Below are 10,654 nucleotides of genomic sequence, written 5' to 3'. Positions count from 1 at the left end.
CTTCCTCCTCCAAACACGCCGAATGGAATTAAGACCAAAAAGTTCGTTTTTGGTCTCATCTGACCACAAAATTTTCTCCCATGACTCCTCTGGATCATCAAGATGGTCATTGGCAAACTTCAGACGGGCCTTGACATGGGCTGACTTCAGCAGGGGAACCTTCCGTGTGATATATGATTTGAAACCATGACGTTTTAATGTATTACTTATAGTAGCCTTGGAAACGGTGGTCCCAGCTCTCTTCAGGTCATTGACCAGCTCATTTATTGACAAATAAATTGTTTAAAAAAATTGTACAACGTGATTTCTGAATGTTTCTTCAGATTCTGTCTCTCACTGTGGAAATGCATCTATGATGAAAATTTTAGACCCCTCCATGTTTTCTAAGTGGGAGAACTTGCTAAATCACAGGGTGATCAAATACTTATTGACCTCAATGTATATACAGATAGAGAGAGAAAGAGAGAGACATTTTCAACAACATTTTTTATGTAATGTTTTCGTTTATAAAAAGGGTGAAGATGAAACTTTAGAAAATTATTCTCAAAGACCTTCTTTCAAAAAGTACACAATGATCCCAGATTACACTTACATACTCAGTCTTTCTAATAAATATATTACACTTATTTCTGCACTTGTGAAGTGATGCAATTTTAAATCAAAATCTTTTTAATTTCAAATATTCTGGGAGTAATATCATGTTCTGCTATAGACGGCTTTAGTGCGCTATAAAATTCTTATTTGGAAACAAAATGTATGACATATTAATAAAAAAATCAGTCAAACATGAGACAATAACACACATTTGCTAATGTTTATGAAACGTCTTCAATTTTTTTGTCATCACTTGACCAACAAAATAACTCCAGCCCATGACTTTCATTGGTTTCCCAGAATGAAGCTGACGAACAATAGGGTCGATGTCATCATCTCATTCGTCTATCAACCTTGTTGGGGTGAACATTTTTTCCTTGACGGCACCAAATTTAACTCGGCTGTCATGTTTCGAACATGAACTGAGTTTATTTGTGTATTTCTGTCTCATACGGCTCCTTAAATTATGTAAGAGATGGCCTTTTGACCTCATCAAGTGACTGCACAAAAGAATAAAAAAAGATGACGTCGTAACCAAAACAAAACCTATACCCAGTAGCAAAAAATTGATCTTAAAAGTCACTACTAACAGTTTTTTTTATAGAACTCTTCTTAAAAAAAACTTTCATTAGAACTGCAACTGATTGTGTAATTATTGATCCACCACAACAAAATTTGTACTTTTTTTTGTTTTACTCTGGTAAATAACTGAAAACTAAATTTAAAAAGGTTCCCTTCCTGTGTTTGAGGAAAAGAAAATTCATGAACATCACAGTATGGCATCAATCGTTTTATGAATTTTATGCAGGTAAGACAAGCCCCCAAAAAATTAATACCAAAAGCGGAAACATTTTTCTCAATGTTTTAAGTTTAAGCCAAAGCAATGATCATTATTAGTGATAGTTGGGCCAGGGGTTATCCCACAGAAAACAATAATAAAGAAGCACAGTATGTGTGACTTTGTATTTACGATTTTTAATTTGCAAATATTTTACAACATTTACTCCACTTTTGTATCAATTATTAGTTTTCAGGCAAAAAAAAAGATTCTTGGAAAAGGAAGATCATTAACAATGTCCCCTAAGTGCAAAGTTCTGTTTTTATCTTTTGTTTTTTATATCGTTCAGACTTTTGTTTTTCAAACCAATGCTTTTTCCCATGTTGGTATTTCCTATTAGATCCTTCTTCAGGGAGGACACTGCCTTAACCTGTCAGATTTTCTTTGGACAATTTGGGCAAAAAGGAATTAGAAGCCAGTTTCTAAATAAATAACTACAATAATTGTAATACCAACATGGTTATTTACATGACATTCTGTGTTTTGGAAAAAAACACACTAACTCTACTGTTGTAGGGTATACATAGAAGAGTTTTTCTATCAAATTCCTGCCCTTTTTATTTAATATTTTGAAATAGGGTTTTTCCTGCGACAGTCATGGTGACCGGTCCAGGATGCCCCCTGCCTTCGCCCACAAGTGGCTGGGATAGGCTCCAGCAGCCATGTGACCCCGAAAGGGAATAAACGGAAGAAGATGAATGGATGATTGAATGAATGAATAAAATAGTGTTTTTTTAAGTAAAACATGTTTTTGTGAAACTTTAAATAAAAAACCTTACATTTTTTACTGTAACTCCTTGATTTAACAAAAATGTAATGTTTCTTAATTTTAGTCAACAGGAAATGTTTAAAGGAATTAAAATGCTATGATCACACGTTTATGTATTTTCTTAACTCAGTTTCTGACATGAAACATACTAAAAGGTAGAAAATCATTGGTACATGTTCCGTTTGTCACTGCCAGTTAGTCCTTATGCGTCGTCAACGGCATTGCTCACACTCCTCATTGGGATTCGACTCCTTCACTCTCCTTTATTCGCAGAAACACTGCCTCCTCCTCCTCTTCCTCCACTCCTGCTCTCCCCTGCGCCTCAAAACCTCAACCCATGGTGTGAAGGTTTCTTTCATCCACTTTTCTTCAGGATGGGGTTTTTTAGACATCTGTGCGCCGTCAAGAATGAGCTCATCCTCTTCTCAACTCCACTTCTCCTTCTTCCATTGCCTTTGGTGATCGGGACGCCGGTATGTTGCTGCAAGATCTGAATTCGATTTTAATGGGGGAAAAAACTTTTTTACATAGATAAAAGTCAGCAAACTAAATTATTTACTTCTTGTCTTTTATACTTACCGTTTTTGTTTAAGGCTTTACTCCATCAGCACTCTATTTATCCGTTTAAATATGAGCCAAAGCGTTATATTGAATGCGTAAAAACGACTGTCAGTGTAACTTTACATTAGATTTGACTGTAACAGACCATCTTAGCGACACAGTAGCCTCCCTGTAATCATTTTCGGAACTTTTTGGTCATTGTTTACAGTTCCCCCTGCACCTGTTAACAGCTCAGTGCGCAGTACATGCGGAGGGACGCGCGTGAGAACTGCTTAATTGTGCCGGGTGCATGCGCACCCTGTAAGTCCTGTTATTTTAACCCCTCCGTGTTAACACGAACAATCGTGTCCAGCGTAGGAACACACGGCCAAAGGGCTCTGTCCACATTGTTACCTCTTCATGTAACATACAGGCTGCGAGCGTGTTATGATAGGCTGGAAAGGCAATTCCATGTCGCCATGAAAGAGCGCAAACTGGGCGCGCATTTGGAGTATCATGAGCATCAAAATAAGCGACAGAGTTCATAGGTGAACAAAAGATGCATTCTATATGTGTTAAAATAGAGATTGATGACAAACATGAGATCCTGAAGCTCACTTGAATGCTTTGGGAATAATTAATGGCAGTACTAGACTCTTATCTTCACTCTTTGAACCACCATAAGATCCACATAAAAATGGTTTGGAAGTTACCCATCTGAGATAAACTTTTGAGAAACTTTTATTGCAGGAATTTTAAGAATGTGTGAAGTAATTTTGTTGTTGCGACAAAATTGTCGCACATTTATCTGCATACTTTCCCCCATTTTCTTATTCAGGAGGCAGAATGTGCCTATATAATAATCTTGATGGCAGTGTATTGGTGCACAGAGGTACTGCCACTAGCTGTGACCGCTCTCCTCCCAGCTATCCTGTTCCCTTTGTTTGGGATAATGGAGTCCCAAGACGTAAGTTAAAGATTTTTTTATTTTTATTTTTTGTGCAAAGATTTATTTCTGTCATCTGTGATCATGCTTCACAGGTGGGCATGCAGTACTTGAAGGACACCAACTTGTTGTTTGTGGGAGGACTTATGGTTGCTGTGGCAGTGGAGCATTGGAATCTTCACAAGCGCATTGCCTTGAGGGTGCTGCTTTTTGTTGGTGTGCGTCCAGCTCTGTGAGTTTTTCTACTACAAATATCCCTTGCGTTTCGTATTTTTCAGGTTATCTAATCAGCTGTTATTACCTGCAATGTTCGAGGTGTGACAGTATAATAAAAAGCTTTGTTGTTTTTAATCTGCTCTGTCAGTCCACTCAAAGCTGTAACATATCTATGTTTTCAATTTCCTCACAGGCTGATGCTGGGCTTCATGGGTGTTACTGCATTTTTGTCTATGTGGATCAGCAACACAGCTACTACAGCCATGATGGTGCCTATTGTCCAAGCAGTGCTAGAACAGCTCAACAGCAGTGAGACAGAAGTTCCCCAGATCCTCTGCTCAGAAGAACAGGTCCAGATATCAGACACTGACAATAAATCTTCTACACAGACAGAGAAGCAGAATGAGGGTCAAGGTGAGCCTTGAAATCTCCAAGTCCAGCATTAAAAATGTGATAAAAGTAGCTAAGAAAAATGCAGAAACATTGAGTAACTATAACTGATCTGCTCATTCTTCACATGTTGTTTTAAGGTCCAGTGGTGGTGACTTTCTTAGATGCTTCAGCAGAACTTACCAAGCTTAAGGAGGCAGCAGAAAGGCGGAAAATGTGTAAAGGAATGACCCTGTGCATTTGTTATGCTGCCAGCATTGGAGGCACTGCGACATTGACAGGAACTGGTCCTAATCTGGTGCTGAAGGGCCAGATGAACCAGTAAGTCTTTCACTCATTACTTGCAAATAGAATAGTTAGGGATTTTACAGAATTGCATTTTCAGTAATTTACTTACAAATTTTGTCTTTATTAGACTGTTTCCTGAAAATGGGGATGTAATTAACTTTGCCTCCTGGTTTGGCTTTGCCTTCCCAAATATGATCCTCATGCTCACGCTGGCCTGGCTTTGGCTCCAGTTTGTATACATGGGATTCAAGTGAGTCTATTTGTTGTTAACAGAGAGACTGGGACTCAAATCTGCATTGAGACATTTTAGTTAGTGCAACAACAGTTTGATGCTGTTTGGTCGTTTTAGCTTGAAGAAGACATGGGGTTGTGGGAGTGTGAAGACCGAGAAGGACATCGCCATCTACAACCTCCTTCGAGATCAGCATCGTCTGCTGGGGCCCATGTCCTTTGGAGAGATTAGCGTCTTGGCTCTTTTCTCTTTGCTTGTTGTCCTGTGGTTCACAAGAGATCCAGGTTTTGTAGCCGGCTGGGCAACCTATGTCTTCAACTCCGAAGCAGAGTTTGTACTCTCACTTTTTTTCCTCAAATCTGCACAATTTGTATGAATCTAATTCCTAAAAAAAGTGGTTTTGTTCTCCCCATTTGTCAGGTATGTGACAGATGCCACAGTTGCAATCTTTGTAGCCGTCCTTCTCTTTGTTTTTCCCTCTGAACCTCCCCGAATCTGTTGCTGGAGGTCTCGAAGCTTTAACACAGGTCAGCTGCAGGCCTAAGAGAGTCAAAATATTGCATCCAAGTGTGAATAAAAATAGTATAAACTCTGGTTCATTGGACTTGCAGCCCCTCATCAGTCTGTTAACTCCGCACCACGTCTCCTCACCTGGAAAGTTGCCCAAAAAAAGTTGCCTTGGGGCATCATACTTCTTCTTGGAGGAGGATTTGCTTTGGCCAAAGGAAGTGAAGTAAGAGGCAGAGACATCAGCTTATATTTCTTACGGCATCAAATCTTACTTCACTGTATATTGTTATGCTGTTTTCAGGTTTCGGGACTCTCAAAGTGGATGGGAGATCAGATGACACCCCTCCAAAACATCCCTCCATGGGGAATTGCTATCATTTTATGTTTGCTTATTGCTGTCTTCACAGAGTGCACGAGTAATGTGGCCACGGCGACTCTCTTCCTACCAGTCCTTGCCTCAATGGTAAGAGCTAGAATCTTTAAAACACGTGTTTGTTCAGGAAAAAGAAGGCAAGAATCTGTAGGAGAAAGAGAATTATCTTTGAGGAATTTGATCTAGTGAGGTGAATTGCTCCTTAAAGTAAAGCCACCATAATAGATTTCACCAACTGGAGTCCAGCATTGACAGTATTCCCAGTGAGAGCTGGCCTCTTCTTTCATGTTTGGCTACTCACTTTGTGGTCATTCAAGCTGGATATGTTTGGTTCCTCACTGGGCCCCTCCTTCCATTAATAAACTGCCAAATACACCGATGCGCCTCGCTGGCCTGTGCCACTGCCTGCCCCACTGCTGCTGAATAATGGCATTACTGTGCCCACTTGTAGAGCACCATGCAGAATGCCAAAGACGGATTACAAAAGACAGCGGCTCATAGGCTTATACAGACTGCTGAGGACATGACCAAGCAAAGTGGTGCTATGAGAATACAGGAGATAAAATAGTAGTAGGATTGGTCATTTGATCACATAGATCTAAACTAGAGCTTAACAAGTGAAATGTTTTGTGTTATATTCTGTCGATTGAAATCAACTGAGTGTCAATTTTGGCAGCCAGACACACAGTTTACACTCTAAAAGGGACAAAATATAAAGTTTAGTATTTTTCCCCTCTGTTTACCCCAAGAGCCAAAAATTATAGTGCTTTTGTTTAAGCCTCATGCCACAGGATATGTAATTTAGAGACAAATTCTACACAGTCATGTCCTATGCACAGTTGAAGTCTGCCATTATCGCTGCACGTGCAATGTTTTTCTATTTCAAACGTCATGCCTCAGTGCCAGGCTTGCTACAACTACAACTTAATTACACCCACCCATAAAGAGTCTCTGCGCAGAACTGCACACCTTCCTGTGACCTATGACATAGTGCCAAAAAAGATCGAGTGGAGGATTTTGTGATCACATCTATGCTTATCCATGCTTTAGACAGATGAAATTTCCTTTGTAATTATTGCAGTCTCAGTCCATTGGAATGAATCCGCTGTATGTCATGGTGCCTTGCACTCTGGGTGCCTCCTTTGCCTTCATGTTGCCTGTTGCCACACCTCCAAACGCCATCGTCTTCTCTTACGGCTACCTCAAAGTTGCTGACATGGTGAGTGCTGCAGGGGTTTGTTGGGGTTATTATGTAAATTACATAGACAGTGTGTAAAGCTGAGACTTTATTTCCACTGTATAATCACAGAACAGGTACTTTTGTCATCACTGCTCACGTTAAATCGGTGTTGCCAGTTTTTGTAGTTGGAAAAAGAAACGCAGTGAGAGTGCTTCAATAACCCAAAACAAAAGACTTAAAAAACAAACATGGCAAATATCAAGAACTGTTGATTCTTGTCTCATAAATAGTCATTTTCCTCAGATTTTTAATTCTGGTCTCCAACCTTTGTCCTCTAAACACCTTCAAATAAAAAAAGACTTTAATACACACATTTAAAGGGAAATTAGCAAACAAAAAGTGAATCTATGTAAAAATAACAGAATGAAGCTAAGCTAACACTATGATCTGGGTCATAATTTCTTCATTTAAGTCTGTTTTCAAATTGCAAACTTACTTTGTGTGCATTGAATGGCATTCTGCAATAATGTAAACAATAAAATAATGCATCCAAACTATGCACAGAGGCTCAAACTGTCTGGTGACCCAGTTACATACTTCTGCAGGCATGGACCTGGAGTTGCAGATTCTTAGTTTTGCTTCAGAGTGAAGATAGATTTGATTCTACCTTTCATATTTGCCTCCCTCTCAGATTTATCTGCAGTCCACACATTGATGAGGTTTAACCATATGGCTGAATGCAAAATGGTTTTAGGTTCAACAAAGTAAATTGGCCTCTTTTTAAGATCTTTCGATGGTGTGTATTTGGTCAATTATGTAACCCCAATTTTACAAACAAGAATCAATGGAATGCAACTACAGCAGAAATATGCAGGACTTTGTCTGGAGGGTCAGAAAGGGCTTTTATAGTTTCATTGGCCATCCCAGTGGTCATTGCCAGAGGAAACTGCTGATTAGTGCTTTGTCACATCCATTAACCCTTAAACAGTGACAAATATAACAATTAAGGGTTTGCTTTGTCCTACAGCATGCAAATCTGAATTTGAAAAATAAAAAAAATAGGAAGATTTTCTGTCAGAAAAGTTTTGACTTATCAGAAACAATAAGAACCGTAGACATCAATTAAATACAGAAAACAGATGCACTACAAGACTTTTCTTCTGAATGCATGGAAGCTGTTCTGTCAGGCAGCAAACATCAATGACGTGTAAACAGCAATCCATGTGTAAACACATCAGTGTTTGATTCAGTTAGCATTTCTAACCACTGTGCAAAGTCTGGTCTTTTTATAAAGCAATATTTTACAATAATTTCTAAATTTTTTAAAAGTTGGGAGCCAAAATGAGAAGAGTTGCACATTTTTGTTGTTTAATCTTGGATTTAATTCAATGTTCTTAATTTGTTAATTTAATTTATTAAACAGTAATGTGATCTGTGAATGACTTTACATTTTGACTGCTTCACATTCAATAAAATAAGCCAATTTTTGGTCATACTTCCAACAGCTTTACTGACCAACAGACTCAACCATCAAACCAACGAGGTGAAAAACCACGGATCCTTTTTAGCAAATAAAGTGTTAAAATTCACAACCGTTTGTTTTGAAATTGACCAAAACCTAACACAACTATGGCTCTTATCCCTCATGTCAGCCAATGGGGCATTTATGAGTTCATGTTAATGCCCGAATTTGCATTTGCAGATTAAAACACACAATAAGAACAAATTGATTAATTGCTCTGGTGCTTTTTTCATGCATTAGTATGTCAGAATTCCTTATACCGTAACCACTTTAGTCATAGTTATTGAATCCTGGAAACAGCAAGGAATGTATAATATATTTTACATCTATAAAAAACATTCTCCATCTAAATAGTTATCATGGTAAAAGTCATAACAAGTACAACACCTTAAATAACAGTGATTATGGTTATTTTAACATGATAAAAAACAGCAACAAAGAATTTCAACAACATATTATCATTTACGTGTGTAAAGGTTACTTTGAAAATGTGCTACACTGTACATCATTATTTAATAACCTTTTTTATTAAAGATTTTTAAAGATATTAAAGACTAAAGATTTTGGTCTTTGCTAACAGCAAAACGTGGAAAATGCCGACATTTGGGAGAAAACAAAAATAAGATAAAGCTGTCAGAAGGGGGTTTTGTTCTTAGAAGCAAGTTTGTGAATGAGTTCTTCACTGTCCTAAGAGCTAAAGGAAAAAAGCATTTTAAAAAAATCAAGGGTCTTAAGTCATGATTTGCTCACTGATTTAAAAGCTCAATCCTCTTTTAAATGGCAAAGGTTGGGCTGTAATTGGCACTGGTAACTTCCAAGTGCATTCCAGCAAAAATAACAAAACTGAATAAGAGGGCCACTTGCAAACCAACCTTCCAAAGAAAAATGTCATATTTTTCTTTTTTTTTTTAATACAGTCAGGACCATAAATATTTGGACAGAGACACCTTTTTTCCCATTTAGTTTCTGTACATTACCACAGTGAATTTTAAATTAAACAACTCAGATGCCATTGAAGTTCAGACTTTCAGTTTTTATTTCAAGGGTTGAACAAAAAGATTGCATAAAAATGTGAAAAACTAAAGCATTTTTTTTTAACACAATCGCTTCATTTCATTGGCATAAGGATTTTAAATAACTGTATTTTCTTCTTCACCAGGCCAAGACAGGGATAGTCATGAACATCATTGGGATCCTTTGTATTACACTGGCGATTAACAGCTGGGGTAGAGCCATGTTTCACCTGGACACTTTCCCTGCTTGGGCCAACGTCACAGGAGTCTGAGCGGATTTTTAAAAATGTTTTTTTATTTTTGATAAAGATGATCACATATTCTGCCCTTCTTATCGACCGTCACCAAACAAAAGTCTACAGATAAACAAAGATCAGTCACAGTGTCAAAACGCATAGAACTTTACACATTAGATTGGAGTTTAAATGCTTTAATTGGTTGGTTTTGTGAGTAAAAGTTGTAGTAAGAAAATTATAAAGATTCCATCAATTTTGTTTTGTAATTATGATGTAAAATACTGTAGTTTTTGTTGGAAAAGGTTCGTAATGCCCCATGTTGTACTCTCAGGACTTGTTTTTGTTCTTTTGTTGTTTTTTTTAACAAAAAATCTTTAGTGGCATTACCCAAATGCAATTTTTAGCAGGTGTTAAGCCAGGGAAAATGTCTGTTTTGTATACAAGTAGTCATTGGAATGTTATCAAATCATGATGTACATCTAACAGCTTCACTTTTTTTAAATTCACCTTAAATTCTTTTTTTTTTTTACTTTTGTGCAATCTGATATGCATGACAGGTAATAGAAAAAAACTGACAAATGCAATAAAAAAATGATTATTTTACCAAAATGATGTAAATAGGTTTTTAAACCGTATTTTGGTGTAAAATAAAGAAAATGATTCATGTTTATGACTGTCACTAAGTGTTAGGCAATTATACAAGATGTCATATATAGATTGAGCAGTCTATTCGGTTTTCTATTTAAAGTCTTTTTCAACGCTATTTAAAACTTAACTGCAGTTTGGAAGGTTTCTTGACCTCACAGACTTTTGGAGTTGACCTTTGAACACTGCATCTCACAGCTACCCATCATTTTTGCAATTAAATTGTGTTAAATACTCATAAAGATGAGAAATGCATAAAAAAAGAGAAAAAATAAAGTTTTTACGTTTACATACCTTTCATATCAATTTTATAGTTTCATTTTTTAAAAAACACATCCGTATACTGCAATTTGAATTTATGC

General features: G+C 37.3%; 1 protein-coding gene across 1 annotated transcript; it reads left to right on the top strand.

Moving 5' to 3' along the window:
- Positions 1–2,230: 2,230 nt before the first annotated feature.
- On the top strand, positions 2,231–10,586 carry LOC101165907 (solute carrier family 13 member 5). Its single transcript, XM_011482405.3, has 12 exons — positions 2,231–2,674; positions 3,580–3,708; positions 3,783–3,919; positions 4,097–4,317; positions 4,434–4,614; positions 4,709–4,831; positions 4,931–5,143; positions 5,234–5,340; positions 5,425–5,546; positions 5,625–5,786; positions 6,778–6,915; positions 9,558–10,586. Exons 1-12 carry the CDS (start codon positions 2,375–2,377, stop codon positions 9,681–9,683), a joined length of 1,959 nt encoding a protein of 652 aa, XP_011480707.1. The 5' UTR covers positions 2,231–2,374; the 3' UTR covers positions 9,684–10,586.
- Positions 10,587–10,654: the final 68 nt, after the last annotated feature.

This window comes from Oryzias latipes, chromosome 13 (assembly GCF_002234675.1).
Source record: "Oryzias latipes chromosome 13, ASM223467v1".
Taxonomy (NCBI): domain Eukaryota; kingdom Metazoa; phylum Chordata; class Actinopteri; order Beloniformes; family Adrianichthyidae; genus Oryzias; species Oryzias latipes.
This window is presented reverse-complemented; position numbering and strand designations above follow the sequence as displayed.

Bases quoted from the DNA above. Each gene is read 5' to 3' on its own strand.
- LOC101165907 (XM_011482405.3), top strand. From the start codon at position 2,375: ATGTTCCGTTTGTCACTGCCAGTTAGTCCTTATGCGTCGTCAACGGCA. The intron at 4,832-4,930 runs GTGAGTCTATTT...TGGTCGTTTTAG, and splicing joins TTTGTATACATGGGATTCAA to CTTGAAGAAGACATGGGGTT. The intron at 5,341-5,424 runs GTCAGCTGCAGG...TTGGACTTGCAG, and splicing joins GTCTCGAAGCTTTAACACAG to CCCCTCATCAGTCTGTTAAC.